The following is a 19,159-nucleotide window of genomic DNA, read 5'->3' on the forward strand; positions in this document are numbered from 1 at the left end:
GAATGTGGTACGCTGTCCTCGGGCGTAGCTTCAAAAGCCTGGTTTGTTCCCTGGCTGCGGCTTGCCCTGGCCGTGACTCTGGCCCTGGTTAGGTGTATTGTTACGTCTCTGCCTGTTATCCCTGCCTCGACGGCGGTATGGTTCGTGCCGAGGGCGAGGGTGGTATTGCCTCTGTGGTGGCTGGGGTTTAAAGGGCTTGCGCTGCGTCACCGGGGTGTGCATACCCAAAGACTTAAGGGTTGCTCGCGAGTCCTTAAGGCTATGTAGCCTGGCGTCCGTTTGGTCGGAAAACAAGCCCGAACCTTCAAACGGGAGGTCCTGCAGTGTGGTCTGCACCTCTGGCGGAAGGCCTGAAGCCTGTAACCATGCTGAACGCCTCATCACTACCCCTGACGCGATTGTTCTAGCCGCTGCGTCGGCTGAGTCGAGGGAGGCCTGCAATGAGGTCTTGGCCACCGCCATCCCCTCGTCCACCAGGGCCGTGAACTCCTGATGCGCGTCAGGCGGGAGGGAGTCCTTAAACTTGGCGACTGATGCCCAAGAGTTAAAATTGTGCCTGTTTAGAATCGCCTGCTGATTGGCGATCCTCAGTTGAAGGCCCCCAGATGAATAGACTTTCCTCCCGAACAAGTCTAATCGCTTAGCTTCCTTGCCCTTGGGGGCAGGAGCTTGCTGGCCATGACGCTCTCTCTCGTTGACCGCCGAGACCACCAGCGAACAAGGGGACGGGTGTAAAAAGAGGAAGTCAAACCCTCTAGATGGGGCGAAGTATTTCCTCTCCACGCCTCTTGCAGTCGGTGCACTGGAGGCCGGCGTTTGCCACACTGTCTTATAGTTGGACTGGACTGTCCGTATAATCGGGAGAGCGACTCTGGAGGGGCCCTCCGGGCTCAGGATATCGACCATGGGGTCCTCCTGTTCTACAGTCTCCTCCGCTTGCAAGCCCAGACTGAGGGCTACCCGGCGAAGCAGGTCTTGGTGCGCCCGATGGTCAATCGGGGGAGGGCCGGACACCGTCGTGCCCGCTACTGCCTCATCCGGCGAGGAGGAAGAGGTCGGGGCCTTCTGCCCATCCTCATTGTCCTGCAACCCGGCATCGACTGGTTGCTCCTCTGGGGCCTGACCCACAGTGTGGGACTGGGACGGTACCGTACTCGGTGCCGAGTCCACTCCCTCCCGCTCCGGTGGTCTAGAGACCGTTGCCTCCTTATGCGATGGCGGGTGGTGCCGCGGGGAGCGGGATCGGTACCCCGATGGCCCGGATCTCGAGGCCCTCGATGGGGGCCCTTGCTGGTGGTAGGCCCAGGGTGTCCAGAATGGCCATTGGCTCGGTTGGCCCCACTGGGAATGGCCATAGGCTTCGTAGTCCCTGCTGGCCTGCGCCCTATGGGCATACCCGCCGTACCGGTCCGAGTCAGTCCCCGAGACCACGGACGGTGACCTGGAAGGCCACGGCGGAGCCGTAGGATGGTGCCGGTCCGGGTTTGGGGAGTAGCGCCTCCACGACCAGGACCTGGAACAGCGTCTCGCCGACCTGGACCTGGATCGGTACCGGTGATCGCGGGACCGGGAACGACTACGGCTGGTCGGCATCGGGTAACGTACCGCCGACACTTCGCGGCGCCGACTCGTGCTGGGTTGCTGAGTCGGTGCCGACCGCTTGTTGAAGCCCGACTGCTGCGGTGCTTCCTGCGCCGAGGGCAACCGGGAGTCCACCGAGGCGGAGCTCAACCGGGACCGGTTCCCGGAACGGTGCCGAGACGGCGACCGTGATGGGCGCACCATCGCCGGCTTGCCTCTGTGTGGCAGCTTCGGCGGAGCGTCCTCAGCGCGTGTAGGGGCCTCGACGGACAATGCAATGAGGTCCTTAGCTGCCTCAAACGTGTCCGGAGTGGAGGGCTGTTTCTGCATAAGTCCATTGTCTCTGTTTCAAGAGCCAGGGAGGTTTCCTGCAAGTGCAGCCTCCATCTCCCAGCATGATCACTAAGTGGTCATCTCCCACCCTTGCTAGTTTGATGGCTTTGTTTACCTTCTATGTAAATATACTTCCATTGGAAACACAGTCAAGCAGGTGAAACAACATTCCTTTGTCTAGAACAGGGTAGGCTTATACACTGCTTGCCAAACACATACCTTTTAAGAAGATATTTCCATCACACGTCTATAATTGTTTATAGTCCACCCATACATGCATCACACAATAATATTAGCGACCAGTGGGTTACCAGTTTGCATATGATATCTTACATGACACCTTTAGATACGGATTATGACAACAATGAGGTGGGACAATGAGTGTGTCAGGCCTGATGTGGGTTATGGCATAGTGTGCCCTCAGCCAGTTGGCAGTGAACAGCTCCCTGGGTCACAAATTCTACCATTCAGGCCTCACCAGTTGGAGCAACCCAAGAATGGGCATATGCAGAGGACACTCAAAGAAGAATATCTTATCAACGATTTGTTATAATAGTTTACAGCACCATAAAGGAGGCCTGATAAGACTTTATTTTTAAAAATTAGACAACAAAAGAACACAGGTTCTCTCTGCAGACCACCTTTAAAGATCCCACACCACTCTTCGTAAGTTCCCTGGTCAATTTCCACTTTTTTCATTACATTCTTCTTGATTGAAATCCCCATGAAGTTTCAAATAGATATATTCTTTTTTCATTTCATTTCATAGCCCCCATCATATAGTGTTGCTTATGCACTTTTTAGCAGCTGCTAGACCCCAGAGGTGGATGCAGTTCAGTGGTGGATGAACCTATTCCCACTTTGGTATAGTTTGTGAAGTACTTTTGGGCCCTTCAAGATAACAGGGGCTTGGATAAGTATATTATTACAGTTACCCTAATTAAAGTGTTCAGAATGGTTGTCTTAGAAGCAGTATGGTGTAATCTTCTGTGTGCTTTGAGGTTTCACACTGGCTGCCTAACTTCCCTATCATTCTCAGCATGTTTGCTTATTTCCTGCTTGTTATATTCTTGGTTGTAACCCTTCCCTTGCTCACCTCTTCAGCTATTTCACAGAGTATGTGTTTATATATTTATTGTCAAAGAATGCATCTTCCAGCATGCATAGTTCTACACACTCATTTTCTAACCCTTAAAAATAAACTTTGTTTCCATATCATACACACTTAAATCATGTTGTAATCACTTGACCCACTGCTAAATCTTCCATTCTGTCTGTCTGGGATTTAACATGCAATTCCAAGTCTGTCAAGCTAGCACAGCAAAAAATTGATCTTACACATAATTCTTTACACAAAAATAATATTTTTCTGGCTTGAAGTTCATTGGAGGCCATAGGTGCACTAAAACCTTTCACCCAGGGTAGATCAGGACTCAAGTGCCAGCAATGCTAGAATTATAGACTTGCCACAAGGCAGTTAGATCACCTATTGCCAATATTAGCTGCTGTATTTAATACTCCCACCCTTTGTTCTCCTATAATGAACATGGGGACCACTGTCTTTCTCTCAAGTGTGTGATCCTCTCACCCTCTAGTGGCTGTAACCTAGAGGACATATAGCTCTAATGGTTTTCTGTGAATTTTTTAGTGTGTTCAATTGCATCTCTCTTAATTAAAGTCACACGTGCATGTATGTGTTTCTGAACAATTAAGCATATGCTCCAGGCTCAAACTATAACAAGAGTTGAATCCTTAGTGCTGAAGTGTTCACATTAGTACAAATGCACTTTACTTTATCTTTTAGTACTGGTGAAATTTCTCCTCCAGCCACCAAGGGGTTAAGTTTTTTTTTCATTCAGAAACAGAGTAGGCCAACCACCGATTGTACAACTGAATTTTAACACATTTCAACAATTACAGGAGTACTCTTGGGTCTGAAACAGAGTTTCTATAAGCATCTTCCAAGTTTTAGTTCTCCTTCCCCTAGTTCTGCTGGTTGGTATGTGTGGGTTTAGTGAAGATACCTGCACTCAGTTACCTTTGGATAGTACCATAATGAAAGCAGGGGAATTATTAAAAGAATCATTTGTGAAATATATTGGACCTGGAGTTTTCCATTTTTTTTCTCCTTCCTCACCAATTATATTTGCATTTTACTATTGAAGAAAAGTCTGTTTCTCCCTCATTGTGAATGTCATTTTATAAATCTGCCACTCCCAATGTGTGAAATCTGAAGTCATACACTGAGAAGGGTCACAGCTGTTTGAAAAGCTGACTCAGCATCAGGTACACGAAGCAGAATACACTCAGCCCTGGTCTACACTACGAGTTGAGGTTGAATTTAGCAGTGTTAGATCGATTTAACCCTGCACCCGTCCACACAATGAAGCCATTTTTGTCGACTTAAAGGGCTCTTAAAATCAATTTCTGTACTCCTCCCTGACGAGGGGATTAGCGCTGAAATCGACCTGCTGGGGTCCCATTTGGGGTAGTGTGGATGCCATTCGATGGTATTGGCCTCCGGGAGCTATCCCAGAGTGCTCCATTGTGACCACTTTGGACAGCACTCTCAACTCAGATGCACTGGCCAGGTAGACAGGAAAAGCCCCGTGAACTTTTGAATTTCATTTCCTGTTTGGCCACTGTGGCAAGCTGATCAGCACAGGTGACCATGCAGAGCTCATCAGCACAGGTAACCGTGATGGAGTCCCAGAATTGCAAAAGAGCTCCAGCATGGACCAAACAGGAGGTAATGGATCTGATCGCTGTATGGGGAGATGAATTCGTGCTATCAGAACTCCGTTCTAAAAGACGAAATGCCAAAACATTTGAAAAAATCTCCAAGGGCATGAAGGACAGAGGCTATAACAGAGACCCTCAGCAGTGCTGCATGAAACTTAAGGAGCTGAGGCAAGCCTGCCAAAGAACCAGAGAGGCAAACGGACGCTCCAGGTCAGAGCCCCAGACATGCCGCTTCTATGATGAGCTGCATGCCAGTCTAGGGGGTGCCCCTACAACTACCCCAGCCCTGTGTGTGGACTCAGTCAATGGATTCTCACGCAACAGGGATGCGGATTTTGGGGATGAGGAAGATGAGGAGGAGGAGGAGGTTGAAGATAGCACACAGCAAGCAAGCGGAGAAACCATTTTCCCCAACAGCCAGGAACTGTTTTTCACCCTGAATGTAGTACTCTCCCAACCCACCGAAGGCGGGCTCCCGGACCTAGAAGGCGGAGAAGGGACCTCTGGTGAGTGTACCTTCGTAAATATTGTACATGGTTTGAAAGCAAGCATGTTTAATGATTAATTTGCCCTGAAGACTTGGGATGCATTTGCGGCCAGTACAGCTACTAGAAAAGTCTGTTAACATGTATGGGGATGGAGTGTAAATCCTCCAGGGACATCTCAATGAAACTCTCCTGGATGTATTCCCAAAGCCTTTGCAAAAGGTTTCTGGGGAGGGCAGCCTTATTCCGTCTTCCATTACCACGCCAGGCCAGTAGCACGTAGTCTGGAATCATTGCATAACAAAGCCTGGCAGCGTATGGTCCCAGTGTTTGCTGGCATTCAAGCAACATCCATTCTTTATCTCTCTGTGTTATCCTCAGGAGAGTGATATCATTCATGGTCACCTGGTTGAAACAGAGGAATTTTATTAAGGGGACATTCAGAGGTGGCCGTTTCTGCTGGGTTGTTTGCCTGTGGCTGAACAGAAATAATCCCCACTGTGCGCCACGTGGTGGGGGGAGGGGTGAAGCAATCATCGCAGAGAATAGGATAGGGTGGAGGGGTTTAGTTGGGTTTGTGCTGCAAGTTAACCCAAAAACCGCAGCCCCTCCTTTTAAATGGCCAACCCAACGAGGGCTTGGTATGGGACATGAGGGAGCTGCTGTTTGAAACCATTCCCACATGTTATGAAGGTTAAAGAAGCCAAAAGACTGTAGCTTACCATGTTTGCCTGCAAGCTGAATTCTTTTGCCCGCCGTCCTTGCATGTGTGATCTCTCACACCAAACCAGCAGGCCCTCAATATAAGAGGCAAAATGTGACCTTGTAAAGAAAGCACACGTGCTATGTAATGTTAACAGCTTGGTTCACCATGAAAGAGTCTACCTATTGTTCTCTAAAATGTGTCTTTTTAAATACTATTCTCCCTTTTTTTCCCTCCCTCAGCTGCAAATGTTTCAACGTTCCCCATATCATCTCCATCCCAAAGGCTAGCGAAGTTTAGAAGGAGAAAAAAAATGCACTCATTATGAAATGTTCTCTGAGCTCATGTAGTCCTCCCACACTGAAAGAGCCCAGCAGAATGCGTGGAGGCAGACAATGTCAGAGTGCAGGAAAGCACAAAATGAACGCAAGGACAGGTGGCGGGATCAAGATGATAGGTGGCGTCAGCATGATGAAAGGAGGCAGGAAGCAATGCTCAGGCTACTGGAGGATCAAACTGATATTCTCCAGCGTATTGCTGAGGTGCAGGACAGGCAGCAGGAGCACAGACCGCCACTGCAGCCCCTGTGTAACCAACTGCCCTCCTCCCCAAGTTCCATAGCCTCCTCACCCAGATGCCCAAGAACGCAGTGGGTGGGCCTCTGGGTACCCAACCACTCAACCCCAGAGGACTGCCCAAGCAACAGAAAGCTGGCATTCAATAAATAAGTTTTGAAGTGCAGTGTGGCCTTGTCCTTCCCTCCTCCCCCAGCCCTCCCGGGCTACCTTGGCAGTTATCCCCCCATTTGTGTGACGAATTAATAAAGAATGTATGAATTTGAAACAGCAAATACTTTATTGCCTCTGCAAATGGTGATCAAAGGGGGGAGGGGAGGGCATTTGGCTTACAGGGAAGTAGAGTGAACCAAGGGGGCGGATTTTCATCAAGGAGAAACAAACAGAACTTTCACACCATAGCCTGGCCAGTCATGAAACTGGTTTTCAAAGCTTCTCTGATGCGCAGTGTGCCCTGCTGCGCTCTTCTAACCGCCCTGGTGTCTGGCTGCGCGTAATCAGCTGCCAGGCGATTTGCCTCAACCTCCCACGCCGCCATAAACGTCTCTCCCTTACTCTCACAGATATTGTGGAGCACACAGCAAGCAGTAATAATGATGGGAATATTGGTTTCGCTGAGGTCTGAGTCAGTAAACTGCACCAGCGTGCTTTTAAACATCCAAAGACACATTCTACCACCATTCTGCACTTGCTCAGCCTATAGTTGAACAGCTCCTGACTACTGTCCAGGGTGCCTGTGTATTGCTTCATGAGGGGTAGGCTGGGTCCCCAAGGATAACTATAAGCATTTCAACATCCCCAGTGGTTATTTGCTGGTCTGGAAAGTAAGTCCCTTTCTCCAGCTGTTCAAACAGACCTGAGTTCCTGAAGATGCGAGCGTCATGTACCTTTCCCGGCCATCCCATGTTGATGTTGGTGAAACGTCCCTTGTGATCCACCAGTGCTTGCAGCACCACTGAAAAGTACCCCTTTCGGTTTATGTACTGGCTGCCTTGGTGGTCCGGTGCCAAGATAGCATATGCGTTCCGTCTATCACCCCACCAGGAATCCCACTGCAGGGAATCCCATTACAGCAAAGCCATCTACTATGACCTGCACATTTCCCAGAGTCACTACCATTGACAGCAGCAGCTCAGTGATCACCTTGGCTACTTGGATCACAGCAGCCCCCACAGTAGATTTGCCCACTCCAAATTGATTCCCGACTGACCGGTAGCTGTCTGGCGTTGCAAGCTTCCAAAGGGCTATCACCACTCGCTTCTCAACTGGGAGGGCTGCTCTCATCTTGGTATTCTTGCGCTTCCGGACAGGGGAAAGCAAATCACAAAGTTCCATGAAAGTGCCCTTACACATGCGAAAGTTTCGCAGCCACTGTGAATCATCCCAGACCTGCAACACTATGCGGTCTCACCAGTCTGTGCTTGTTTCTTGGGGCCAGAATCGGCGTTCCATGGCATGAGCCTGCCCCACTGCCACCAGGATGGCCAAACTGCCGGGGCCTGTGCTTTGAGAGAAGTCTGTGTCCATGTCCTCATCACTCTTGTCACCGTGTTGCCGTCGCCTCCTCGCCTGCTTTTGCAGGTTCTGGTGCTGCATATACTGCAGGATAATGCGCGTGGTATTTACAGTGCTCATAACTGCCGTGGTGATCTGAGCGGGCTCCATGCTTGCCGTGGTATGGCGTCTGCATGGAAAAAAGGCACGAAACGATTCTCAGCCGTTGCTCTCACTGAGGAATGGGCGACTGATGACATGGCTTACAGGGTTGGCTTACTGTACTGTTCCCGCAGTCTCCGCCACCCATTGGAATTCTGGGTTGCGCTCCTAATGCCTGATGGGGCAAAAATATTGTCACGGGTGGTTCTGGGTATATGTTGTCAGCCCCCACCCCTTCCATGAAAGCAACGGCAAAAAAGTTTCTCGCCTTTTTTCCTGGGTTACCCGTGCAGACAACATATCACGGCAAGCATGGAGCCCACTCAGCTCACTGTCTCTGTATGTCTCCTGGGTGCTGCTGGCAGACGCGGTACTGCAGTGCTACACACTTGCCTTGCCCTGCGGATGGCAGATGGTACAATACGACTGCTAGCCATCGTCATCGTCCCGTGGGTGCTCCTGGCTAACCTCGGTGAGGTCGGTCGGGGACGCATGGACAAAAATGGGAATGACTCCAGGTCATTCTTTTCTTTAAGTTTCATCTCATGGAGAGTCAGTCCTGCCTAGAATATCATGCCAGCTGGAGGCTTCTGCCTCAGGCTGCTCTCCCAGTTGGCAGCACTGCGCAGTCATGCCTACCCCTTTCTCCCATGACTCATGAATCCTGGACAGTAGTAAGGAGCAGTTCAACTGTAGGCTGAGCAAGTGCAGAATGGTGGTTCACTCTACTTCCCTGTAAGACAACCACTCTCCCCTCCCCTTCCCCATTTGATCTCCTCTTGCAGAGGCAATAAAGTCATTGTTTCAAATTCATTCATTCTTTATTAATTCATCACACAAATGGGATAACTGCCAAGGTAGCCTGGGAGGGGTGAAGTAGTTGTAGGGGCACCCCCTACAATGGCATGCAGCTCATCATAGAAGCGGGATGTCTGGGGCTCTGACCCGGAGCAGCCGTTTGCCTCTCTGGTTCTTTGGTAGGCTTGCCTGATATTCCAGGCAGGACTGAATCTCCATTAGACGAAACTTAAAGAAGGGAATGACCTGGAGTCACTCCCATTTATGTCCAGGCGCCCCCGACGGACCTCACCGAGGCCGGCCAGGAGCACCCATGTCTGCCCAGGAGTCCTCGAGCGACCTCACCGAGGCCGGCCAGGAGGCACCAGGAGACAGCAGCAGACAGTACAATAGGGCTGCTAACCGTCTTTGCTAACTTGCAAAGGCAAGGAGCTGCTGCTGTGTAGCACTGCAGTACTGCGTCTGTCAGCAGCACCCAGGAGACGTATGGTGACAGTGAGCTGAGCGGGCTCCATGCTTGCCATGGTTTGTCGTCTGCACGGGTAACCCAGGATAAAAGGTGAGAAACGATTTTTTGCCATTGCTTTCACGGAGGGGGGGGGGGCTGACATGTACCCAGAACCACCTGTGACAATGTTTTTGCCCCTTCAGGCATTGGGAGCTCAACCCAGAATTCCAATGGGTGGCGGAGACTGCGGGAACTGTGGGATAGCTACCCACAGTGCAACGCTCCGAACGTCGCCGCTAGCCTCAGTACTGTGGATGCACTCCGCTGACTTAATAGGGACACACACAATCAACTGTATCAAATCGATTTCTAAAAAATTGACATATTAAATCCACCTAATTTCGTAGTGTAGACATACCCTGAGAAACAGAAAATGGCCAATAAAGGAAATGAGAAGAAGAAGAGAATACAAGGTGAGATGACATGGGTGGGGAGAAAGGGATAGTAGAATGGGAAGGAAAGAGGCAGAGAGAAGCAGCAGAAGGGCAATGGGAGGATATAGTGTGCAGCATAACTGCAATCTGGGCCAATGATATGTCAAAGCCTTTAAGTGGAAGAAGTCTCATTTACGAAAAAGGGTTGCTGGAACTTTATGGGCAATACTACCTATCTACTTAGACAAGATTCTCCAGTTCCTTTTGGCAGTATGAGCCGGAATTAAACATACTAGTGCTTAACCATTTAGCAATAGCAGCAAGGCAGCTTAACTACCCAGTCCCAAAGGGTTAAACTTCAATGAGTCTCTTTAAAAAATAGCTGTTAGATAGGGTTACCATATTTAGTGCCTCCAAAAGGAGGACACTTTAAAGGGGCCCCAGCCCCGCCCCCAGCCCCGCCCCAACCCCGCCCCCTCCCCAAAGTCTCCGCCCCCTCCCCTGCTTCCCACGAACATTTGAGTCGCGGGAAGCCTGAAGCAGGTAAGGGGGTGTGTGTGTGTGAGGGGGTGTGTGTGTGTGTGTGTGGGGGGGGGGAGGAGGCGCGGCCCACCCCCGGCACCGCAGGTCCCCAGCCCGTCCCCCGAGCCCCCGGCCCGGCCCGGCCCGGCACCGCCGGCCGAGCTCCCGGCCCGGCACCCGGCCCCCCCAAGCACCGCCGGCACCCGGCACACGAGCCGCCGGCTGAGCCCCCCGGCCCGGCCCGGCACCGGGCCCCCCCGAGCACCGCCGGCACCCGGCCCGGCACCTGAGCCGCCGGCCGAGCCCCCCGGCCCGGTCCGGTCCGGCACCGGGCCCCCCCAGCACCGCCGGCCGAGCCCCCGGCCCGGCACCCGGCACCCGAGCCGCCGGCCGAGCCGCCCGGCCCCGGGCCCCCCCCCGAGCACCGCCGGCCGAGCCCCCCGGCCCGGCACCCGGCACCCGAGCCGCCGGCCGAGCCGCCCGGCCCCGGGCCCCCCCCCGAGCACCGCCGGCCGAGCCGCCCGGCCCCGGGCCCCCCCCCGGCACCGCCGGCCGTGCCGCCCGGCCCCGGGCCCCCCCCCGAGCACCGCCGGCCGAGCCGCCCGGGCCCCCCCCCCCGAGCACCGCCGGCCGAGCCGCCCGGCCCCGGGCCCCCCCCCCGAGCACCGCCGGCCGAGCCCCCGGCCCGGCACCCGAGCCGCCGGCCGAGCCGCCCGGCCCCGGGCCCCCCCGAGCACCGCCGGCCAGGCCCCCGAGCTCCCGGCCAGATGTCCGATTTTCCCGGACATGTCCGGCTTTTTGGGATTTCCCCCCGGACGGGGATTTGGAGTCCAAAAAGCCGGACATGTCCGGGAAAATCTGGACGTATGGTAACCCTATGTTAGATTAGGTGGGGGGGGGGGGAAAGAGTTCCTCCTTTTCTCTCAAGGGTCTCATTGTGGGTATCTGCAATACAGCCAGAAACTATGACTCCAGCTCAGAACATGTTTAAATAGTAAAACTGACATTCAGAGAACTTAACCAAGTGGAATTTGACACTAAACTATGAATAGTATAATTTCAATGTGATAACTATTTATGTTTACATATTGCCTCCCTCTGCCCCCCTCCCCCTCCAAAGGATCCCAAAGCACTTGGAAAACTTGGGACCTGATTTTGCAACTTCTTGTATGCAAACAGCTGCAGTTGCACTGAAGTCATCCAGAGCTCACCAGTCTGCCTATGAGCAAGAAATTGTAGGACTGGGGCCATGGTGTTGGAAGGGGTGGACTAACGACTCTCAGAGGTCTGTTCCAGTGTGGAGTTCTGTGATTTTACGTAGCTGGTGCCTGGATTCTACAGCATACTTCTCAACATTTAAAGTAGCTAATGCAGGATGGGTGGGTCCTGCCCCTGCAGGGGTTGGGGGGAAGTCATGGAGGAAGTTGCAGAGTGAGCCTGTCCCGCACTTTCCTTGCGGAGGCAGCTCCTACGGCTCCTGTCCCATGGGACTGGCTGAGTGTGGCTGCCTGCTCTAGGTGTTGCAACCTGAGGTGTCAGCACTGCTCAAGATTGGCCTGTCCACCTCTGGCTAGAGTGGAAAGCCAAGCCCAGCCAGCCCCACATGACAGTTTTTTGTGGATCAAAGCAGGACAGTCACGTGAAACTGCTGGGAGATCTGCTATACTGATAGATGCTTTATAAACAAATGCTTTAAATGTACAGAAATTACTTTGCCCATCACTGAAACGTAGCTCCTTCTGGGGTGAAATGTTGCAAATTTTAGAGAGCTGTGTAGGGCTACAGGACATGAAACAGATTAGAAAGGGAAGAATGGAGCAGGGAAACAGTGGAAAAAGAGGAAAACCAAGATGAAAAAAGAATGAGGCAGGAAGAATGAATGGAAGTCCCTCCCACTAGAAACATCATTTCCTCCCAGGAAGCATTGTGTAGATTGTTAGGCTGTTTCAGGGGGATACAACTCCACTTACGCAGGAAAAATGCAAAAAGAAAAGGTGATCATAGACATAAAAGGGGCAGTAAAAGGGGAGAGGCCTTCCCTGGTATTAAAACGCTTCCAGTGTGACTAGTTTTCAAGCATTTTTTGGCAGGGTTGTAAGGGTCTCCTCTTGTTGGACAGGGAATTCAGAATGTAGTATATTCGACTCTGCCCTTGGAATCTCTGTATCTCCCTCCCTTTCGCCTGTGAATCCCAGAGCGCAATAGGGTCTGTGCCAGACTGCAGCTCTCCATCATTGTTCTAACAGAGGACTTCAGTATAGGGCCTCAGTAGCTGCCAGCTCCCACTCTCTCCAGGAAAAGCTACTTTCAGCCACTACGGGCCTGCAATAACTGAGGGTTTCCCTGACAAGCTTGGCCACCCAGTCTAAGCAGTTGCACAAAGAACTGAATTCCCAGTTACTTTCTCTCTCTCTCTCTCTATTTTTTTAAAAGAACAGTTCTATAGAAAAGGCCTACGAAACATTTTCATAAAAGCAGACCCATTTGTCACAGTTCTAGGGAAGGGTTTAGTAAAATGGAATTCCTTGAGGGCTGACACCAAAAGCAGCTGCTTGTGTGTGTTACATCTCAACCGGAACGTCACACAGCCTTCCTTTTCCAGCTGTTTAGACTCTTGCTGCTTCTCTCTTGGGAACGTAATCTGTGAAGTTGCCAGTTTCCCTCTAGTTTTAAATTAGCTATATAGGCACCTAATATAATTGAGTCAAACTTACTTCATGTCAAGTAAATTTGCAATTCAATTGCCAGGAGGACACTAGACCATGCAGCGGCTGTGACCATTCTGCTGAGTGCAGACCTTCATAGTCTACCACAGTTTTGTCACCTCCAGTCTAGACTACTATAGTGCTTTCTACTTTGGGCAACCTCTGAAGACCAACAGGCTTCAACTGATGAAAAACAGTGGTCTGTCTAATGAATAGGGTAGATTGCTCTGTGCACATAACACTACTGGGCGCAATTCAAAGTATTGATGACAATGTAAAATGTTGGTAAGAGTCTTGCTTACCTGACACAAGACCTCTTACTTTAGATCCCAGCTGGGAAGGATGCTTTTGCTTTCAGCTGTGAGGACTGAAGTTTGCAGGACTAGAGACAAGGTTTCCAGCAGATTCTTCTGACTTTTGGGACTCTGACCCTTTGATAACCTGGTAGAAGCAGAGTTTGGGGGCCTTCGCATACAGTGCAAGGCATATCTGGTTTAGTTTAGATTTCTGAATGATTTTGTTTTCCAGTGATGTAGCAATATGTAATTTGTGCTCCTAAAATACTTCAATAGCACTTAGTTGCTATGGTTATTGACACTCAGCCCATTCACTGCATGGTTCATGACTAGTGGAGCACCTTACTTAAGTGTTACTCAAAGTCAGCACTTGCACCTGAGACTTCTTACTACTTTCCATCTAAGCAGTGGGATAGGGAGAATGAGGAAATACCTTTCATCTGCCCTACTCTATCTCACTTAGTAGAAGGCAAATTTGAAGGCTTTGAGCACTTGCTCGAACAGTACTGCTTTACACAGTTTCTACTACTGTTCAAAATATTTTACACTTCCAGCAACTTCCATACAAGAATTTCAAAGTATTTTGGAAAAATTAATCTCACATTGAGTATGGTAGGTGAACGCACCTTTTTAGAAAAAACAGCTTACATGACCAGATTTTCAAAGGGTGTAGGGCACCTACATCTCTCACTGATATCAGTTAAAGCGGAGAATGCTGAACACTTCTGAAAAATCAGGCCAACTAAGGTCACAGAAAAAAAAAAATCTACAAGAGAGCTGGGAAGAGAGCATAGGTCTCCTGATTTCCAACCCTTGGCCATACTAGAAGAACACCTTCCCTATTATTCAGAAGCTGGTCACGTTAACATGAAGGAAATTTGTCACAAGGGACTAAGAATTATTGCAAACAGGGAGATGCACCCAACCAAGAGGTGTCAGCTCTCCAGAAGTAATTTTCCTCTTACAGTAGCCACATCTTCCTACTTGGGAGGATTCTGAAATCCAAGGCAAGAGGGGCTATGGGGAGATGCCACTGGCTAGCTTAAAGATGAGCTTCTGATAAGCAGGTACTGAGAGCTGATGCAGAAAGGAACTTAACCAGATTCTTTTCTTAGAAGAGAGAGATCCTTTAATGTGCCTATTGCCATTGTAGGAATCTTTCTCCAGCCCCAGTCAGTCTCAAACTGTTGCTGATGAATGGCCAGTCCAGCCTGTACTATCTTCATTGCAATGATTCAACTTCATTTAAGCACCTTGTTCCATGATTAACTTTATAATTACTTTATTTAAATTGAGTTGTCCCATCTGTAATTTAAGCATCCTATTAGTTGTACAGCCTTCACCATAACATGTAGTTAACACACCTCTTTTTGTAGACAATTCTCCCCTTCCACTGTCTTCTCCATGCCCAAATGTTTGGGGACCTTTCTTCACCATGTTCCTCTGCTTACACAACATAACATCCAGCTAATGGGATTCTGGATTCCTGGATGCTGTAGCTGCATGTGTTCTGCTTGTAACACAAGCACCCTTGCAAATTACTGTTCTAATTAGGCAATATGCAGTTCAAATAAAAAATTAAATAGCTAAATAAGAAAAGAGCCTTAGATTGGTGTTAGAATTTACTTGCACCAACAGGCAGGAGACTCATTCCATAAAAGCAATTAGATTTTTAATCGAGTGCTGTGGAGAACTCCAGCATCAAGAGTTGGGGTGGGGATCAAGACTCCAGGATGAGCAATCTGTGCTAAAGATATTTAGAAAATAATTTCACATCTAAAAACACTGGATACAATTTCCTAAGGATAATGAACTCTTTTATAAAGCTCTTTGAGATCTATGGATGAAAACCATTATATAAAACCAGGAATATTTATACTGTATTTCCTAAATGATAAAATGGTCTCATTCTAAGTTGCTTGTAACTAGAACATTAAACAAGAAACTGCAGGACTTACTAGTTTAGCATTCTACTTACATTTAACAGGAAGCGGCAACTCTCCTTTGAAAGTTTGATGCAGGGTTAGATAAAAAAACATCAACAAACTATTTCAAAGTCTAAATTAATTCTATTTGTAGATGGGGGGAAGAAACAAACAAAAAAACCCATGCAACTCTGATGTTGAATTCTACTGCTTTCACACTGTCTTCATCAAAAGTGGATTCCTGCTCAGAAATAGAGCGACCACATACTACAAATACCTATCCTTGGTTCATTGTTAAGAAAGTGGTTTCGAAAGTCCTCTTAATGTATTAGCCACCATCTGCCAGACAGCTCAATTTACACTTGGATTTCAGGATAGAATTGGGCCCTTTATTTAGTCACGGCAGGAAGCTTAACCAATTACTGCCTTTTCCTTTAGACAGGTATTTGTTTTTTATACAGTTAGTCATAATGCTACAGAAAAGAATGGAATTGTAGTAAGTTCTCTTGGCAGTGATCTTGGGTGATTTGTCAGCTTTTCCTTTTAATAAGGGACTTTGTTCACACTTACTTTCCCCTGCTATTTGCTCTCATTTGCATTCTCCCACCTTTGAATTCATCATAGATTTGTATGATTTCGTTCTGAACCTAATCAGAAAAAGTAGATTCTTAACCTGTGAGCCTAGATACTCATAACATTTATAAATTTAACATGGAGATTATCCCTCCCCACCCTCTTCCATTAGTTGTGTTTGTTATACTGTTGGGTGTGGGTCTCAGCTATTTCTAGAGATTTCTCAGGCCATTTTGAATTTGCTATTCAGTTGACTAGGATATAAGAGTAATTTGTAAGAGGAGGGAAAAACAGGGGAGGATACTTCTACATAGGCTCTGTCATTTGATAAAATCCAGTATATTCTGGAAAGACAGCTGAGCTGGAAAGTATATGTCTAATCTAGCAACTCAGTTCACTTCATCCTTCAAGATCTCACTGTTTCTACCACAGTGAGGCATCCATTATTTGGTGTCAAAAATGCTACAAAAAGTGGATATAAATAGCAAGTTACGCTGTGCTTACAGATACAGTACTGTTGAGTTCTGCGTAGTGTAGTTTTTATCCCCATTTGATTTTAGTTTTTACCCAGCTTCATTCTAAAATATTTTCATTTATTCTATAATTCCACAGAACATTAGAAATGAAATTAATATTGTTTCTGTCCTCAGTGGAACAGCAAATGAGGATCAAGAGAAGCTCCTCCTGTCTCAATTATGTCAAGTTCAGACTGACATCCCTGAAGGTACTTGCCAGAGATATGCTGTCAATGCAGCTCTTACAGGGGGCTTATGCTAGGGGAAGGAAGAGAAAGAATTAGACTCCAGATCCTTTCCCAGAATCAAATAGTAAAGTGCTCTGAGGGTTCAGAGTAATTGTCAAGACTCTCCAAGCTCCATTTAAGAGTGAGAACACAAAAGCAAATGGAGGGAGGGATTCAATGCAATGGTCAGATTCTGGATCTGCTCCAAAGATCAGTTCTGGTCATGCCCTGGTGCACATGGAATGTTTGGGTCTGGAAGACAGTGTCCCCACTCCCCCAGGTCTTTTCTGTATTGGTTGCACTTTTGTAATATTCTCTTCCATGGCTTTAAATGCCTTTATGGGCGTACCATCTGGACACTCACAAGCCTTCTGCAGCCCCAACCCCTTCAAGTGTGTATTATATACTTTAGCATTTACACCTCTACCCTGATATAACGTGGTCCTCAGGAGCCAAAAAATCTCATTGTGTTATAGGTTATATACGTTATATCAGGGTAGGGAGAGGAACAGCTCCCTGCCCAGCTCACCTCTGCCTCCTCCCTGAGCGCACCACCACCGCTCTGCTTCTCCCTCCCTTGCAGGCTTGCCATGCCAATCAGCTGTTTGGCCCGGCAAGCTAGCGTGGGGGGGGGGGGGGGGGGAAAGCAGGGGAGCGCTCAGGGGAGGAGATGGAGATAAGCTGGAATGGGAAGCGGTTCCTCTGCACGCCCCCCGTTACTTGCTGCAGCCCTCCTTGGGACCCCAGCCGCCCCAGTTCGCCTCCATTCCACCTCCTGCCACGAGTGTGCTGCAGCTCCGCTTCTCCCCCTCTCCTAGGCTTGCTGCGCCAATCAGCTGCTTGGCACGGCAAGCCTGGGAGGGAGAAGTGGAACTGAGCGGCATGCTCGTGGGAGGAGGCAGCGGCGCGGAGGTGAGGCGGGGCAGGGAGTGGTTCCTCTGTGCCCCCCCCTTACTTGCTGCGGCCCCCCTCTGCCCCAGCTCACCTCCGCTCTGCCTCCTCCCATGAGCATGCCACAGCTCCACTTCTCCTCCCTCCCAGGCTTGCCGTGCCAATCCGCTGTTTGGTGCGGCAAGCCTGGAAGGTAGGAGAAGCAGAGCTACAGTGCGCTCATGGGAGGAGATGGAGCGGAGGTGAGGTGGGGCTTGGGGGGAGGGAGGGGCCAGGGAAGGCTGCAGAGGAACCGCTTGCGGTAACACGAATTCGGATACAAGGTAAAGCAGCCCCGGCGCACTGCTTTACCGCGTTATATCCGAATTCACGTTATACGGGACCGCATTATATCGGGGTAGAGGTGTATGTAGTTTCAGCTTTCAAGATAGTTAAGACAAGCTCTTAATCTTGCTACTTCATTTTCTGTGGAAAAGTGAACCAAAAATCTGGATGCAGAGAATCATTTAATCAGGGGAAGACTGACATTTGAATAGTGAAGATATTTCACCATGCCTCTTGTTTTAGTGAAGTTTCTCTAGAATCCCTATTGATACTCTAAAAAATTCAGAGCAGGAAGACAGATTTACATGAAAGCTACAGAGAAGGTAGTTGAAAAGTCCATTCATAAAACTTTTATTCCACTTACATCAACTTAATACACATGTTCTTAACAGTTATGCTTGGATTGTTCATGAAAATTTCATAAGACATTAAACAAAGCTAGCCATCATCTCAAGTTATTTCCCTGTTAACTATTTTTACAGCACATGCATGTTAGGCAAGTATCAAAAAAATCACAAAAGCAAAAAACCTAAAAAAGTTAAATACATGGGTTTTTGTTTTACTGCTGTGCTCAATATACAGTGTAGTTATGGATATCAAGCATTTCATTTTTACTGCATCTTTACTTGTACATTTGTTCTTAGGTTGCCTAAACCATTTAAATACAAATAAAATGTGTAGCAAAAATAATGAAAGCAACAGCAGGTAACTTTACAAATAATGGAATGTGAACCGTTTCTGCCCTTCTCTAGAGAAAGTTGACTGGGTGATCAAAACTGTCTTAAGGAACGCTTTTCAGCTGCAATCAAAGATGTACACTTGATTATATATTCCATAGGATTTCACATGCTTGACATGCAATATCCATGGGACATCTGTTCCCCCACAGCCATGGTATGCTTCAGCTTTGAAATATTCACACTAACTACACCTGTGGCTGCAACTGATTATCCCTTTTTTCCCATCATGACAGACCAATACTCAAACAGTTTTCTTTGCTCAACATAGGAAGTTGTTTAACCCTGGCCACCTTGTGGGAAGCCACAGTGTACCAAAAGTACTATGCCAAACATGTAAAACTTGTATAAAAATTTCACAACCCTATATTGGCCACCTCAGATGAAAACAGATAAATTCCCCAAATGTTAACTGGCTCTATTCCCCTAATATTAAACATAAAACCACATGGGAAATATAGAAATCCAAATAGAAGTAACATAAACCTGTCATAAATCGTAAACAAAAACTATTTGTGGGACAGCATGAATGACAAATGGTCTACTGTGTAAATTTTAGAATGAGGCAGACGAAAGTTGGAAGGCTGGTTAATTCTCCCCTCCTTCTCCTGCTTCAGCTTCATCTCCTTGGGTATCCGATGTCCACAACTGTTTGAGAGAAAATGGAGTAAAGTGTTTGCATTTGCAAG

The 19,159-nt window shown here is 48.6% G+C and overlaps 1 protein-coding gene across 5 annotated transcripts in view; it reads right to left on the reverse strand.

The window, feature by feature from the left end:
- Positions 1 to 18,060: 18,060 nt before the first annotated feature.
- YWHAZ (tyrosine 3-monooxygenase/tryptophan 5-monooxygenase activation protein zeta) overlaps positions 18,061 to 19,159 on the reverse strand; it is a 36,914-nt gene continuing 35,815 nt past the window's right edge. For all 5 annotated transcript variants that reach the window (XM_005306624.5, XM_024109432.3, XM_065582217.1 and 2 more), the window contains exon 6: positions 18,061 to 19,118. In XM_005306624.5, coding sequence (XP_005306681.1) covers positions 19,059 to 19,118 — 60 coding nt within the window. In that variant the 3' untranslated portion in view covers positions 18,061 to 19,058. The remainder of the gene's footprint in view (positions 19,119 to 19,159) is intronic.

Source organism: Chrysemys picta, chromosome 2, assembly GCF_011386835.1.
Source record: "Chrysemys picta bellii isolate R12L10 chromosome 2, ASM1138683v2, whole genome shotgun sequence".
NCBI classification, from domain to species: domain Eukaryota; kingdom Metazoa; phylum Chordata; order Testudines; family Emydidae; genus Chrysemys; species Chrysemys picta.